Source organism: Psammomys obesus, unplaced genomic scaffold (assembly GCF_907164565.1).
Source record: "Psammomys obesus unplaced genomic scaffold, mPsaObe1.curated_primary_1811, whole genome shotgun sequence".
Taxonomy (NCBI): domain Eukaryota; kingdom Metazoa; phylum Chordata; class Mammalia; order Rodentia; family Muridae; genus Psammomys; species Psammomys obesus.
In genome coordinates this window covers 6,927,408-6,944,454 of record NW_026596149.1, presented here as the reverse complement: position 1 = coordinate 6,944,454, position 17,047 = coordinate 6,927,408, and the positions used below count along the sequence as shown (strand labels likewise).

The 17,047-nt window shown below is 41.2% G+C and overlaps 1 protein-coding gene across 1 annotated transcript in view; it reads left to right on the top strand.

Annotated features, from left to right (window-relative positions):
• Nucleotides 1-552: 552 nt before the first annotated feature.
• The window catches only part of Slc39a12 (solute carrier family 39 member 12), an 89,877-nt gene continuing 73,382 nt past the window's right edge, over nucleotides 553-17,047 (top strand). The window contains exons 1-4 of the mRNA XM_055593807.1: nucleotides 553-620; nucleotides 1,310-1,654; nucleotides 10,315-10,596; nucleotides 14,257-14,464. Coding sequence (XP_055449782.1) covers nucleotides 1,397-1,654; nucleotides 10,315-10,596; nucleotides 14,257-14,464 — 748 coding nt within the window. The 5' untranslated portion in view covers nucleotides 553-620; nucleotides 1,310-1,396. The remainder of the gene's footprint in view (nucleotides 621-1,309; nucleotides 1,655-10,314; nucleotides 10,597-14,256; nucleotides 14,465-17,047) is intronic.

The window sequence follows — 17,047 nt, the reverse complement described above, 5'->3', positions numbered from 1 at the left end:
TTCTTTTGTGGTTATCTCGCTCTTTTGTGCCCAGTTTTTGTATTCAATGAGTAGTTGGCACAAGTCATCCATTTGTAGCTACCTACTTTTCAGGTAAGAAATGTGTTCCTTCAATGAATACTTTTAGTTTAAAACATTATTTATGAATTCCCTGAATCTTAAAATATTTGCAGTTTCTGAAAACTCTTGATTTTAGGCTGGGTGAAACAGTGATCAGCTGGACAGGGAAATGCCTCATCTAACATGAATCTCTTTCATTTTGCAAGGTGGATTCTTTTTTTTTTTTTTGACTTAGATTCTGTCCCTCGGAGGCAAATGGCTGTAGATAATTCTAAAATGTTGTGCTAAATGTTGATATAAAAGGATAATTCCCTAACCACATGTATTTGATTATCCTGCAAGTCCATCAGCTAGAAACGGTCTGCTTTTATCCACCTTCATTTTTACCTTCTTAGCAGCCCTCTCCATAGCAACTAGAAATGTCTCTGGGCTGAAATAATCCTCTTCAGCTCCCAGTGCACAGTCAAGGAATTTTAAAACAGAGGACTTTGGGACCACAAAATGCTCGCAGAGATTTAAAGGTCCAGGGAGCTCAAGATAAATAACTATTTCTCCTTGAGGTAAGTGCTGTGTTTAGAAAGGTTTATTGTCACAGTCTCTCATCTTAAAACACTAACATAAGAGTCGGAAACTTTTTTTTTTTTTTTTAACCATAAAACTAGTCTCAGGATTTTCTTATTACCCCCAAGTGAATTACTGGCTCATCTCTGGCTCAGACAAGAGATGCTGAAAACATTTTGCACTCCTTATATAGTCGATTGGAGATTTTGTTTTCTCCATAGGTTCTGATTTACTCTGAGGACATTTCCCACCTTCTGGGGGCTTGAAGTTTTTCTAAGAAAGTTCATTTTCCAGAGTCTTGATTTCTACTAAGCTAAAAACTAACTAGTGTTTCCTGGATGTAACTTTTTTTCTAGTACGTTGGTCTTCTTCAAAGGCTTCTAATTCAGTGCGATATTGGAGCTTCGTTAGAAGTCATTTTCTCTTTAATTTTCTTCACTGACTTCACAGAATTTGTTTAAGGTCCTGTGCCAGGCACCGCCTGCAGACGGAAAACGCACCCTCTTCTGATCATCTGAGGAGTTAACGTAGGTACGGTTTGCTGGCCACCGTCTTTGGCGTTACAAGCTACATCCGGACCCCCTGTTGCTGCCGCTGCAAGTCAGTTTAGCAACCCAATTAGTGAGTCTGTTCAAACTTGGTGCGTGTACAAAAATTGAAGCCGTTGTTTTTTCCCCTTCCACCACAGGAATTCCTCTGGCTGTCACTTCACCCCTCACGTAGCCTCCCACCCATTCCCCACCCCAGCCCACCTCAAGCCAAGGGAACAGTGGATATGTGCTTCTGGACAAACCTCTCAGTGTTGGTGGTGCTACTGTCCTACCCCCTCAGCCTTGTTTCCTCTGCGGAGACTGACAAAGTCCGCACTCAGGACAGCAGCCGCGCTGGGGGCCAAGGCCTGCTACAAGTCCTGAGTGTCCTTTCTGTTGGTGACCGCCGGTCCCTCGATCATCCACAGAGCCTCATCAAAATCCTGTTCGAGAGGACTGGGTGTCCACAGAGAACAAATGGAATGCAAGAAGATTGCAAGCTGGTTAGTAAAGTAAAGTGGGATTGGGTACTAGGAATCGCCCGGAAAGGAACAGTGGGTCGCATAGAAATCAGCAAAACGACGTACAAAGCTCATACGCAAGTGGCAAGTGCAGTGTGGGTTACAGCAATCCATCCACAAGGGGATGGTTTTTCATTGGGAAAATACTGTTTAAGCTCTCGAGAGCCTCTCTGCTTCATCAGGGGTGCTGGGTTGCTGGCATGAATGCTCAGTCCTTCCTCCTTTCTGCTTTTCTGAGATCTTTTTTATTTTTACTCTGCTGTGAACAGGCACAGTGCTAGACAGAGGCTGTTGATCTTCCAGGAGGCAACCACAGCCTTCTGCTCTCTGCCTAACATTCAGTTCCGGAGTGTGCTCTCCTGGGTGCCAGTGGGTGTTTTCTCATCTTCTGTGAGGCATGCAGGTAGTTAATGCCTGGATGATCACTAGTGGTGAGGTATCAGAGCTGCAGGAGAGAGATGCTGCGTTTAGGATAGAAGCTTGACCCATGCCTCCCAAAAGGCAGCCTAGTGCACAGCCTTCCTACAACTTTCCTTCTCCCAACTATCAGCTGAACCCTACCATGTCTGCTCACCAGGATCATAGGTACTGCATTAAGGCTTCCTCCTCCCTAGAATGATCTTGACTTCCCTGTGGTGTTTCTGTTGTGGTTGTTTTCAGTTTCCTTTCCTCGCTTTCTTTCTTTTTCTTTCTTTCCTTCTTCCTCCTCTCTCTTTTTCTCTCTCTCCTCCCTCCCTCCCTCTCTTTCTTTCTTTTTCTTTCCCCCTGTTTCCCTTTTAAACTTTCAATTGATTCTTCCTAAATTTCACATCATGCACCCCCATCCCACTCATCTCCCAGTCCCTTCATATCCCCCTCTGCACTTGCAACCCTCTCTAGGTCACTTTAGCATGAGATTGGTAGGAACTGATCATCCCTCCCCATTAGGAGGCTTGGGTGTCATGGGAGGGGGTCCATCGGGCTGCCCTGTAGATGTGTGGGGTCACAGGATGAGGTCCTCCAAGTCCCGCTGTGGAGGAGAGCTTGGGTCCTAAAACAATGGCAAACACAATCCCTCTTTTTCACCCTGTTTCAGACCAAAGACATTTTTAAGGAAAAACCTACAAATTCATAGATAAGTAAAAGCATAAGTAAGTAAAACAGAAACACACAACTGCTTCCAAAGTAAATTTTGGCTGGATTTCTCAATCCAACAGAGGAGTTCTAGGCTAAGGATGAGGTGATGGCATGCATTTCCTGGCTAAATGTTTTCTGGTTTTGCCTTTTTTTTTGTGACAGAAATGGTCTTGCACAAATAGAGTTTTTCCTCTGCTTTTTGTGGATGATAAATAATTCCCTAATTATTAAAACACCCAGTGGGTCCCAGAGGAAATGTGTTATAACAGGCAGCTTGTCTGGGATGACATGAATAGATATAGATAGTAACAACAGATATCCCACTGGACATAACCAGGAGTCATATCTTATTAATGTCCTCTGAGAATCTGCCGCAGGGCCGTGTCCTGCTTTAATGACATGAAGTGCCTTATTAAGACTGCTTGAATATTAGTTTTGCTGGGTGAATATAATCAGGCAAGACTGTTGCCATGTTTGGAGCTGAGGAGTGAGTGGTTTTTTAATGTTGTTTTTAGTGACGTTATCAAGGGTTTGGGCAGTTTGGCTTCCACTTGAATTGTATCTATTTCCTGGCTTGGAAATGCTCCTTCTAAGCATTGCTTATGGCTGTTCTTTTCCTTTGGGAAACCAAGGAGAAGAGAAGGTGATAGGAGAGAGCTTGATCCTTCTGAATATTCCTTCTGTACGGAGCCTAAGACACATTTTCCTGTGCTTTGTGAAAAGCTGGTGGAAAGAATCACCTACTTTCATAGATGTTTGAGTTCTGTCCCAAACTACAGGGTTTGGCTTGTTGTTGAGTCTCTCCATCAATTTAAGACGTACTGTTGACAGGTTGGGCTTGTGCTAGGTACTCTGTGGTAAACCAGATGAGCAAGGGGTGGGTTTGTATCTTTCCGAGTCTGGGGAAAATAAGGACTGGGGTAGTGCTACTGCATTTGTGAGGAGGAGTAGGAAAAATGTGAAATGGAATTAGAAAAATCAGTATGAGGTACCTGAGAACACTGGACATTTACAAATAAATCCACTCACATTGTAGTCCTTCTAAATGAACAGTCTGGCCCCGATCCTGTCTTTTGTTATTTTTTTGTTGTGAATAATTGGAATGTTTGCTTTTGTTTTTGTTTTTCAGTTTGGGGAATTTTACCTAGGGCTTTATGCATGTTAGGCAAGAGCTCTGCCAGCTGCCCTGTATTCCCAGCCCCTACTCGGAGTTTTACTGGATTAACAGAGTGATTAAGCAGGGTGCCACCCTGCCTCCACCTTAAGCTTAAAAGCCATTGTATAGAGAAAACAAACTAGGTTTATTCCTCTTTATGATTAGACTTCTGTTTCTCAAGGATTGCGCTATGCCCTCCTGTAGCCTTAACTACAAATGGTTCTGCCCCCGTTCCAGGAAACAGCCACCATGTCTTGGTTCAAAAAGTTGTTTACAGCATCTTGCAACCCTAGCTGTGCTTCAAAAGGCTGTATGACCGCCTATGACCTTGGTATGACTACCTGTTGTTATGATTATCTCATACTCACTCATATGACTATGTCATGCTCACTTTGCCACCATGTTTTTGTTTCAGGAGGGACTAACTTGTTAGGCTTATGTTTTCCTTGTAACCCCATCTGTTTTGCCCACCAAATTCTCCATTTAGAAACTGCCTCGAGCTCTATAAAAGCCTTGTCTTCCTCACATCCAATGCTGACCTCTCAAACTCTGCCTCAGGGGAAGGCAATCCATGTACATGAACAAAGAAGCTTGCTTGAATTAATTGCATGCTGTAATTAATCTGGCTATGGCGATTTGGGTCAGTGGGTTTTTCTCCTCCCATCCTTGGGATTAACAGAAATAACCCCCATAGAATAAACCCACTCATAGTGGGAATCAGGACCCTGCACAGATTCCTGGAGGGGAAATGACTCTATACTGGAAACTTCCAGCCATTGGAGCATATTAAACCTCTTTTCCCAATCCTTAATTAAATATAATGAGTCTCTATAGAATCTCTATAGAATCACATGGACACAGAGGCATGTGATGGTACATGACGCTCGGGTACCTGAAGTCCTTTATAGTCCCTAATCTTCAAGGCACTGTGTGATCCCTTTTTGGGGACTTTTAAACAGTGACTTTCCTCAGAAACCCGCTCCCATCTACCCCAGATGCTGTCCCCCTTCATTCAGTTAAAATCCTAAGTCTCATATGTTTAGAATTTTAACTGAATTTTCAGGCAGTTTTCAGACCCTTTCAAGGCCACTGTCACTGTTTCAGTTCACAACTGGCCCCACCCCCAACTCACTCGCTGTAACTTGCATATATGTATCTGATTAATTTCTCTGAACTCACTTACATAGGAATGAGTTCTAATGCATCCTTGCTACCACCCAAACACCCTTCAAGTTCTTTGGCTAGAAAAGGAAGCAATATAATTTCCTTTTGATAAAGATACCTTATAAAGGTTTTAGAGATTTGAAAAAGGTCATGAATGGTACAAATTTAAACGTTGTGGGATTCTAAACTTCTAAAGTTTTTTGTTGGTAACAGCTGTCTTTTCTTTTTAAAAATATTTTTCATCTGTATGGGTATTTTGTCTGCATGTACGTCTGTCCCTCCCATGTGTGCAGTGCCCACAGATGCAGGGAGAGGATGTAAGATCCCCAGGACTGGAGTTACAGTTGTGAGCTGCCATGTGGCGCAGGGAATCCATCCAAACAGGTCCTCTGGAAGAACAGCCAGGGGTCTTAACTGCTGAGGCATCTCTCCAGCTGCACAGCTTTCTTTTTTGTCAACAGATATTCTTTGTACAAAGAATGTCTCATAAGGACATTTTTATTTAAGTGTAACACATACTCTGGCCATATTTCCTCCCAGTACTCTTTCCTGCCTTGCCTCGTTATACCCACTACCCATTTTCTCTTTCCCTCAGAGACCTCCTCCACTTTAATGTCATCTTTGCATAAATACATGAATAACAGAAATAGATAGATGATAGATAGAGAAACAGATAATTAGATGATATATGGTAGACAGATGATAGATAAATAGATGATATATTGATGGTAAATGATAGATAAATGATAGATAGATGATAAATGATAGATGATAGAGAGGTAAATAGATAGAATTAGATAGTTGATTGATATATGATTGTTAGAGGATAGATAGATGAATGAATGATAGAGATGACAGAGAGATAGACAGATGATAGAGATAGATGATAGAGAGAAAGAGAGAAGCAACAAGATGCAGACATCATACTTACCAGTGTTGAAATTGTCGTAGTTCATTGTCTTTTTGCTGTGGAATAGAAAGCTCTCATGCTGCTCTTTGTGATCAGAGTTCTCACCTGGCGTAAGCAAAGCTGGGTTATGCACTGTAAGAGTCAGTTTGAGTTGACTTCAGGGAGTGCTGGATGGTCACCACCACGCCGTAGGCCACTTAGCTTGTAAGGAGAGCCCTTGCTTGGAGTTTAATTAATTAAATTTTCCTCCAGCTTCATTGCCTTATGAAGTCTTTAAAAATGAATTCTCTGAGTCTGTATTTTCTCCCTTTAGGCCCTATGCTTTCATTTGACAGGACCTAAAGGGACAGTGGTGGATTCATCCTGAATGAGGCTTTTCTTCTCTAACAAAGAATTTTTCACTGGGGTGTGCGGCCGTGGATAGACTTTGATCCTTATGAGATGGCAATATTTGTAAAATTATGTTAAACATCCTCTCCCATACACAACTATGCCAACTGCTAAATACTTCATTCAGAAGACCAAATCTAGTGCTGATGAACTGAAGCTTTTCAGTTCTCCTCTCTGTTTCACCAGTTCTAGTTGTCAAGGGGACAAATTCTTATTTTGTAACTTCTTAGGCTTCTATAGCTTCCTTCCCTCAAGGTATTGGCCTCTGTAGCTTCTCAAAGACTCAATTATAAAAATGCTGTTTTTTTTTAAAAGCTTATTTGGTCCATAGTTATATATTATTTAATTAAGCTTCTGAAAATTCAGACAAAAGTTAGTTAATTTTATTTAGTGTGATTAAGTCTTCTTACACAGAACAAGAATTGGCTCCAACTTTTTAAATTCAGAAAAAAAGTAACTTCCTCTTCCATATTGTATGCTTTGAGCTAAATATTTTTCTAGCATTAGCTAGATTACATTCTGAGGGACATCTGCATGTGTGATGTACATAGCATGGTTTTGGGCCCAAAGTTGTCAGTAAATTGTAAGTAACACTTCTGTAGTATGGTTTCACAAGTTACTTAGTACACAGAACGGTTTTATCATGATACTTTCAACCCAGCTAGTGTCTGTGTCTTGGTTTCAGCCCTATTATCAGCTACCAATGCATTCACTCTCTGTAGGAAGGGGGCGGCTTATGCAATACAAAAGAGTTGCTGTGGCTTCGGAGCAGAGTTCAATATCCACATTGAACATACGTCTTCACGTGAACTCTGTGTGTCTCCAGAAGCTGAGTTGGAGAGGAAGCAGGCTACAGTGCATGTAGCTTCAGGAAGGATACTTTCATGCTCTGCTTTAAAAATAGCCGTCTTCAGCTTCTTCCTGATGTGTATGGCATGTCCCAGCTATTACCCAGAGTGTCACACAGCAGTCATGTTATTAGACCCTCCCAAACTTACACTTCAGATAACACATTAAAAGACCCTGGGTAATTATTCCCACAGTGGAGTGAACCTCCCTGAATCTTAAGATAGACATTGCCCAATGCTTCAGCCTGAGCTTGTTGCTAGGCTACAGAACTGCTTCCCAGATATTGAGACAATTGCCTAACTTTCCCTGAAGAATAGCTCTTCTCTTGCTGAGAAAACTTTCCAGCCACAATTCCTGTCTCCTCCCCACCTCCTCCATGTCCAATGATGTTACTTTGAGCTCATTATATCATGTGACCATCTCAAATTAGAGGATCTATGTCTCTCAGTGGCTTTTAAAACAATGCATCAGAGTGTAGGGTAGAAAAATCTTTCCATTAAGCCTTAAAGGGCTCTAAGACTAGATCAGCAACTTCAACAGAAAACAAGATGTTAACAGAAGAAAAGAATGTAAGTTTTATTTGTATTGATATTTTGTGTGGCAAAGGCAGCTACCTAAAAAGACAAGAATACCCCACAGAAGGAGGGCATATATACCATTTTAACAACAAAAACAATGAGTTGTGGAGATGTAACAAGAGGAAGAAAAAATGGCTTTGGGGAAGAGAACTGTGAGAACTCACTGGAAAATATACAAAGGAAAGTAATTGATAGCCGTCAGGTATGACTTAATAAAGTCTATACAGACTGATAGACTTGTATGAGTTCCCCAGGATAAGAATGTTTTGTTCTTGATGTATAAAGGAGACTTTTCTGGATGGAAATCTAATCTTCCTTTTTAGGAAGAAAGAAAGAGGGCAGAGAGCACACCCATATTTACTGCTTCCCATTTGCCTTTAACTCAGAATTGCCAATATGCCGAAGTGATATATTTTGGGGATGATATGTTCTGATTCCCTTCGATGGGAACATTTGACAATTCTCCGAGGCAAGAATAGAAGAGGGAAGAGCGTCACTGCATTTTTAAGACACCCTAAACCCTAGGTTTGTGCCACATGCTGGAAATCTGACCAAATAAACACTTATTCTTGTTGGGGAGAGACAAAATACACAGGTCAGGTCAACAAAAATAGTTTCATAATATATTGCTGTGCAGAAAATGCGATTCTAGAGATGTGCTGCCCAACACAGTAGCTATAGCTACGAGTGACTATTGAATAATTGATGTGTGACTTGTCTGAAGTGAGATGTACTGGCAAATGTGCACTAGATTTCAAAGACTTGGACTTACAAGTAGAAAATAAAATGTTTCATTAGTCATTTTTAGGTTTTCTGATTGCATACTTAAATAATTGTATATGTAAATTTCTGTAAAGTATTAAAATGAATCTGACCTGTTTATTTTCACTGTTTAAAAATTTATTTTTTTATTAATTACAGTTTATCCACTTTATACCCCAGCTGTAGCCTCCTCCCTCATTTCCTTCCAATCTCACCTTTCCTCCCTCATCTCCTCCCGTGCCCCTCCCAAAGTCCACTGTTAGGGGAGTCCTCCTTCCCTTCCCTCTGACCCTAGGCTATCAGGACTCACAGGACTGGCTGCATTGTCTTCCTCTGTGGCCTGGTAAGGCTGTTCCACCCCTCAGAGGGAGGTGATCAAAGAGCCAGCCACTGAGTTTATATCAGAGACGTCCCTGTTCCCCTTACTAGGGAACCCACATGGACACTGAGCTGTCATGGGCTACATCTGTGCAGAGGTTCTAGGTTAGCTCCATGAATGGTCCTTGGTTGGAGTATCAGTCTCAGAAAAGACCCTTTTGCCCAGATTTTTCAGTTCTGTTGCTCTCCTTGTAGAGCTCCTGTCCCTTCCAGGTCTTTCATCTCCCTCTTCTTTTATAAGATTCTCTGCACTCTGCCCAAAGTTTGGCTATGAGTCTCAGCATCTGCTTTGATACCCTGCTGGGTAGAGTCTTTCAGAGGCCCTCTGTGGTAGGCTTCTGTCCTGTTCCCTGTTTTCTCCTTCTTTTGATGCCCATCCCATTTGCCTTCTTGAATGAGGATTGGTCATCTTACCCAGGGTCCTCCTTCTTGCTTAGCTTCTTTAAGTGTACAGATTGTAATATGTTTATCCTATATTATATTTCTAATATCCACTTATAAGTGAGTATGTACCATGTGTATTTTTCTGCTTCTGGGATAACTCACTCAGGATGATCTTCGAATGTGGCTGTCTAAAAGATTTTAAAGTATGTGTTTTGCATGCTAATTTTATAAAACAACTTTTTGAGGGACAATATAGATTGAAAGCCTTGGAGAAGTCCTCCCTAAGAGAATGGCATTTTATTTGTTTGTTTTATATGTTTGAGACAGGGCTTCTCCATGTCAAACAGACAGTCCTGGAACTTGCTTTGTAAAACAGTCTGGCTTCAAATTCATAGTGATCTGCCTGTCGCTGCCTCCTGAGAACTGAGATTAAAGGCATGCACTGTCACATCTGGGTAACATTTTAAGAGTGATGTTTTAAGACCTGAAAAATGAGGGCAACAAAGAAACTTTTAAGACATTGAAAAGAACTTGATGAAACTTCAGAGAAACAAAATCACAAAAAGATAAGTTTAGGGAGATTGTGGAGAAAGAATAAGATGAGGCAGAAGAAATAGCATTGCCAAGAGTCAGATCAAGGAGAAAATTGTAGAGTTTGGATTGGATGCTATGTTAAATAGGACATCATTTTAAAACCCAAGGAGTTGGGTGGCTTTATGCAAAAAAGCAAATCAACATCTTGAGGACAGAGAGGTCACTTTTACGAAAAGGGGTCCCCAGGAGATGACAGTCTAATAAAAGTCTCACCTGACTCCCTCTTTGATGACTGTAGCTCCCAGAACTGACTTTCCCTGTACTCATAAGGTATAAGCAGTTGAAAACTCACGTGGATAATGCTTTGGAGTTCTGAGCAAAGCTTAGCTTTATCTTCTTTCTCCCTTACTTTCCCCCACAGTGTCTGGAGCCAGATGCTCTGTTACTCACAGCTGGTGGAGATTTGGAGGATGAGCTTAGAGAGGAGGTGGTCGAGAGAGTTTCCCTCCTCCTCCTCTATTACATCATTCACCAGGAAGAGATCTGTTCCTCAAAGCTCAACATGAGCAACAGAGAGTATGCATTTTACCTGCATAGCCTCCTCGGCCTCAGGGAGGATGAAGACTCCTACTTTCTTTCGCAGAACGAGACTGATGACATCTTGGCTTTTACCAGGAAGTACTTTGGCACATCTGGTAGCCAGGTAAGAGTTAATGGATGGCTGAGGTGTAGGGTTGACCTTACTTTTGCCGTTTTACTCATTTCTAGGACTTAAGTAAACTTCTAAGAAAGATAGGTATTTCTGGTTTCAATTGCAGGCTAGTAAGTGACATATTTAAAATTCTGAGTGGAAATGAAATGACTAAGTGGAGGATGACTTTTAGCCAGAAGCTGGGTGGGTGGATGGGTAGGAAGGCCAGGTGACAGGTCAGCTCTCATCTCCTGAATACCCAATGACTCAAAGCTTTTGATCCATAGCCAACAGATGAACTGTAGTGGTGGAAGACTTGGGTCTAGTTGTCTTGGCTTCTGGCCAGGGAAGAAGGCAGAAACAGATTAAGAGATGAGTTCATCATTAGTGACTTCATTGATAAAAAAGCTTGCAAAAGCATTATTTGCAATAATAAGTCCCAAACAGCAGCCCCTCTGCTGGTTAGCACTTTGTGTCCATGCTCGTGTTTCTCCTTTCCTGCCAGCTCCTACTCTTAGGAAATGGGCATCTGGTCTTCTGCTGCCTTACTATTCTAGGAATGCTGGCCTTTCAAGGAACCTTTTACTTCCTGGTTTATAATGGGAAGTTTCAGCAGACAAAGGTATCTGCAGTAAAGTTTATTCTTCTTCTCATCATATACAACTGGGGAGATGGCTCGCTGGGTGAAATGCTGGGAGCACAAGAATGGACACCCGCATTTGGATCTCTAGCACCTATGCAAAAGCCAGGTGCTTTCATTACTCCTGTAACCTCTGGGGTTGGAGACAAACAGGCAGATATTTGGGACTTTGAGTCAGCCAGTCTATCCAAAATGGCAAGCTGTGGATTCAGTGACAGACGCTGTCTCAAAAAATAGAAGAGGATTACTGACATTGAACTCTGGTCTCCACATGGGCACACCACATACATATTTACACACATATGCACACACCACACACACATGCACACACTCATCATCATCATCATCATCATCATCATCACTGATACTGGGGAATGAACCCAAGACTTTGTGCATGCTAGGTAAGCACTCTACCACTGAGCCTACACCGTCTGCCTCATAAATGTTGAATCGTATTTCCAGAAGAGTTCTTTGAGAATCCATACCACAGTTTGAAGGAGTGTGAACATTCATGAAACAATGGCTGTGAATGTATTTTTATCTTTCAAATTATTCCTTGATTTGTAAAAAAAAAAAACAAAAACAAAAACCCAAACTTAATCCTTAGTATCAATTCTGTTAAGAGCCAAAGCTCTCTGCTGTCCTGTTCTGGCTTGACAACTAGGAAGCACTCCCTTTATATTTTGCAAATGTGGTTAATCTCTCTTCTTATTGATATAAAAGGAAGAGCATATTACTAAACATCTTGCAAAGATCTGTATGGAATCTCTATTCCTGTGAATATCAACTTTTGGCCCAGTTGTCCCTGTTTTAGAAAATGATTTCTTCATGGAATTCAATTTTTGAATAAAAATGCATTCCTATATGTGACATCTTCATTGCAATTTCTCTGTGCTATAAGATTGGCTTGAATAATCCACCAGGATTTTAGGCATCTTGCCTGTTTGCTGCCTTTCAATGCAGATTAAATAGAAATGGAAATCCAGTACTTAAAGGCAGATGGTGAGTAGCAGTGGGCTTCTGCGTATGCCCCCACACGGTCAATGTTCAGCCTTTGCAGTGTTTGTTAAATCAAACATTTTTAGAGAATAAAATATCAGGACACAGAAAACTACTTTTTACATGTAGTTAACAAGAAGTAAACTACTGTTATGAGCCTTTTCTAGGCTTTAGGACAGTGATCTTCCAGAGATAGCAATATATGTGACTCCTAGATGGTTCCTAGAGCCCATCTACCCATAATTACCTAGGTTGTCAGTCAGTCCAGACTTGGCAGAAGGCTGTTGACATCTCTCTGCAGGCCGCTGTTTTGTCATAGACAGCATAGGAGCTACACATCAGCCTTTGTCAGCTCTTAAAATGCACAGGACTTGGCTTCCATGGGTCAGGCCCCCAGTAGCCATTCTAGATGGTTTTCAACCAACTTCTAGGAGAAGCAGTTTTACACCTTCGTGTCCTCATCCAGTCACACTCCAAGACCAGAATATAAATACCACCCGCTCCTTCACTCTTGTTCATAAGTATTTATGTTTCATTGTCTTTAATCAATCCCCAGCGCCCTCACATCTTTCTTGATGTGTTCTAGTCTATGGTAAGCATCCATGGATTTGACGACAGCTTATTCTAGTCACATCTGTTCCAGAGGTAGGTATTGAATGTACTCTAAGGACTTCTTGAGTCAAAACAATGGCTGAAGATTCTATTCTCAGCAGAACCTTGTGACTATAATGTTTTTTTTTTTCCCAATCTTTTTGAAAACTTTACATCATTGTGAGGGTCATGCTGTTATAACTCAACTGGATCCTTTCTCTCATAGGACTTTTCAAAACTCGTCAAAAATGTGTAAAAACATTGCTGAGGGTGTAGCCCAGAGTAAAACACTTGCTAGACTCACATGGGCTTCTAATTTCTGCCCCTGATTCCCACTGCAGTTGAGAATAGACTCCTGTCAAGCTCACCAGTAGACCTCAGAGAGAATAACTCCAAAAGGCTGTCTTATTCCTTTTCCAATGTCACAGGAATTGAATGTTGACATGTTAACCTATGCTTATATTCTCTTTTGATGAACCAACTCACTCCAGTTCATTGATAGTGGGCTTGTCATTGTACACAGCCATAGCAGGTAAACATGATCAATAATAGGACTTAAGGCAAAATTCTACCTTGTCAGGTGGAATGAATTTAATCAGGAAAAATGAATACACACATAAAAAAGGCTACATGTGTTATGTTCTGTAAAAGTTCAGGGACCATATACTCCCTGTAGTGAGTACACCCTGAGCTTGGGACTCACAGTGGATGTCGTGGTAAATAGTGTGTCTCAGTTGCTTCTCTGTTACTGTGACAAAAATACTTTGACAAGATCATCTTCAGGAAGTATAGATGTATTTTTGGCTCATAGTTAAAGAACAGTCCACCAAGGCAGGGAAGTCAAGACTGTAGGAGCCTAAACACTTAGTCAGTCACACTGAATGAAAACGAAGACAGCAGTGAATATTTGTAATCAGCCTGCTTTCTCCTTTTTAGACAGCCCAGAATCCCAGCCCCAGGCAATGATGCTACCTATAGGGTCTTTCTACCTCAGTGAACCTCATCAAGACAATCTCTCATAGGCATGGCTAGAAACCCTTCTTCCAGGTGATGGAAAATGTCGTCATTAAGATTAATCATCATGGGTTACCAGTGCACCACCAGAGGTGGTGTGCGGAGCTGAAAGTCAGTCTACAAGAGTCCTTGAACCTGGGAGGAAATCACCAAGGGAAAGAATGCAAGCTGTAAGAGCAGGGGATCCACTTCAAAAAGTGTATCCTCAGGAAAGTCACAGGAAAGGTCAGCCCTGGGAGGATGGGATTAGATTTGGAAAGTCAGATGTTTCTTTTATCGAGGTCCTTTTGGGATAGTAAAATGATACCTACAGACCAATCTTCTTTAGATGAACAATTCCTCATGCATTGGAGAAGACCTTTGAGAAGACTTATTTAATGAAAATCCAGAAGCTAACATTTACATTTCCCCTTTGATTTTGGTTGTAGTGTATGGAGACGAAGGTGCTACAGAGGAAATCTGGCATCCAGGGCAGCGATGGTGCTGATGAAAAGACGCTTCCTCAGCTGGCTGCAACCATCATTGCTCTGTCACTGCAAGGGCTTTGTCTGGGGAGAAGAGATGTGCCGTCCCCAGATGACTTTACAGAGTACACTTTCAGTTTTTTCAACAGTACCAGTGCCCTCCACCTATCTGGTAAGGCTGTTTTTCGTGACGTTCATTATTTCTAAGTCACACCTGTCTGATTTAATTGTGCCAGAAAACAAAGAGTAGAGCAATTTGTTGACTGAATTTATTCAGGTCTGTTTTAACCACTCTTTTCTCTTGGCATGTGATGAGAGAACATAGATGGCCTTTCAGTCTATTGGTTGATGACACAGAAACATGAGCTTGGCCCATTTTTGTTGGGATAGAAATTGTGGATATGAAGTCAAATTTTAAAACCTGTCTTGAGAACTAACTAAAGGCTTCCTTATTTCATGCATAACATTAGACTTGATTGGGATGACCGAGCAGTATAGAATGGTGAAATGGTATTCAAATTGGTTCAAGAAGCTCTGAAGCAGCTTGCACATAATCATAATAGTAAGCCGTTTATGTTTAAGCAGAAGCAACTTGTGTGTTATTCATATGCTTTATTTCCAATAACCAACACTTGTAGACTCTGAGATGAAATGTGATGCTAGGAAGGAAATATGAATACTCATTTTGTATGTTTCTTTGCATTTAATAAGGAAAATGGCTTGAAAGTTAAGTATCTGAAATAAATTGAAAATTCCAATATCTGAATCCAAGTCTCTGTAGGAAGATTATATTTTTAATATCATTACCAGTATTAACCAAAAGTAATCACTTTTCAGTATTGGAGAATATTGGATTACATTTCTCTAAGTCTTAAAAATATTTTTATTTTTTAATGAATCAGGGTCCAGATAAGATAAAAAAAAAAAAAAGAGCTAGGAGGATAGATCAGTGATAATGTGCTTTCTGTAAAAACATGAGAGGTTGAATTGAAATCTAGTATCTAAAAAGCCACACACGGTAGGAATTTTTCTATGCATGATAGGAAGCCAGAGAAGAATGTACCAGAAGGTCATGGGCCAGAAGCTCATGTAGCCTGGCATACATAGTGGGAACAAGAGACACTGTCTCAAGCAAGCTGGAGAATGAGTAATTGTCTATGTACAATTATAGCTAAAATCCACAAAATCTAAGACGTTAGTAGGTTTCTCATTTCCTTTACAAGTGGGGTATGCCTGCACCTCCATTTTGCCTATTTTATCACAAATTCTTTTGTTGGGGGAGTAGCAGGGTGTTTGCCGTATGGCTTGCTGGCTGCACTCAGAGTTACCATGAACTTCCATGTCATGCATCTCCTGTGTGCTGGTGGCTGGATGTGGAGATTTGATCCATTTTCAGTTATTTATGGAGGAGCACCACTTGATGGCTGATTCTCTTTTGTATGATGTTCATAAGCTTCTGGTAATTGTCTAAATTGATTATTTGAAGCTTATAAAGTGATAATCTAATGCTCTCATTCTGGCCATCTCTCTGCTCTCTGGTCCTTTCGATCTCCATTGAAACAATTCAGAGGAGTAAAACATAGTATACAAGACGCACACAGCGCAATTTAGAGTAGAGGAAGGCACATCCTCTGGTGATGACAGTAGACAGAAGACCAAGGGGCCATTGTGAGCAGAGTACCCACTGGGTGCGAGTAGATGATGGCCAGAAACCACTGTGCCAACCTACAATGTAAGTAGATTTTATATTGTAATAAAGATTGAGATAGCTCTCCTGAGGGCACTTTTCCTGTCTGAGTGATTGGAAGGCCCATTCGTATTGACCTGACAGGAGGGGTCAGGAGTCAATCCTTGTGCTCTTTATCAGAATGCTTCCTGCCAGGTGGCTAACTTAGGAGCTTTGGAGTTTGTAGAAACAGGTTTAGGTAGTAATCAATTCGTGACATTTTGGGAAGATTGGAATGTCAACTCTTCTCCCAGACCCAGAGAGATGCCTCTCTGCCTTCCGTGTTGAAGCAGTGTCTCTCGCTGAGACCGAGCATTTACTCAGCTAGTCTTCCTCACTAACGTGCTCTGGGAGTCTATCTCTGCCTTTGAGTACTGGGTTTATACACGGGCTATCATACCTGCTCTCACTTTCTTGGGTACTGGGAACCTGACTGTTAGTCCTTGTGCTTGCAATGTCCTCTCCTCAGCTATTCGCTGAAGTTCTTAAAGGAAGCTAATAAAGCATTTTCAAAATTTTCTTGTATTGTTTGTTGATTATAATTAACATCACTTAATTGTGGAGCCTAAAGAAAACATTGTGCATGCATACTTCTATGTGTGTCTATATAAATTCTTGGAGAGAGATGCCATTTATAACACATTATAACTAATAAGATATCTTTCAACTTCATTATGTCTGTATGTGTGTTTTTATAAAGTATTTTATTATTTGCATGACACAGATCTTTAGATATCTCTTTTTACACCTATATTTAGGCAGCTCATTTTCTTCCTGGCCTTCTTAAATCAGGTTTCCTTTTTTTTTTTTTATTAATTACACTTTATTCATTTTGTATCCCCCCATAAGCCCTTCCCTCCTCCCCTCCCGATCCCACCCTCCCTCCCCTTTCTGCATGCATGCCCCTCCCCAAGTCCACTGATAGGGGAGGTTCTCCTCTCCTTTCTGATCTTAGTCTATCAGTTCTCATCAAAAGTGGCTGCATTGTCCTCTACCGTGGCCTAGTAAGGCTGCTCCCCCCCCCCCCCC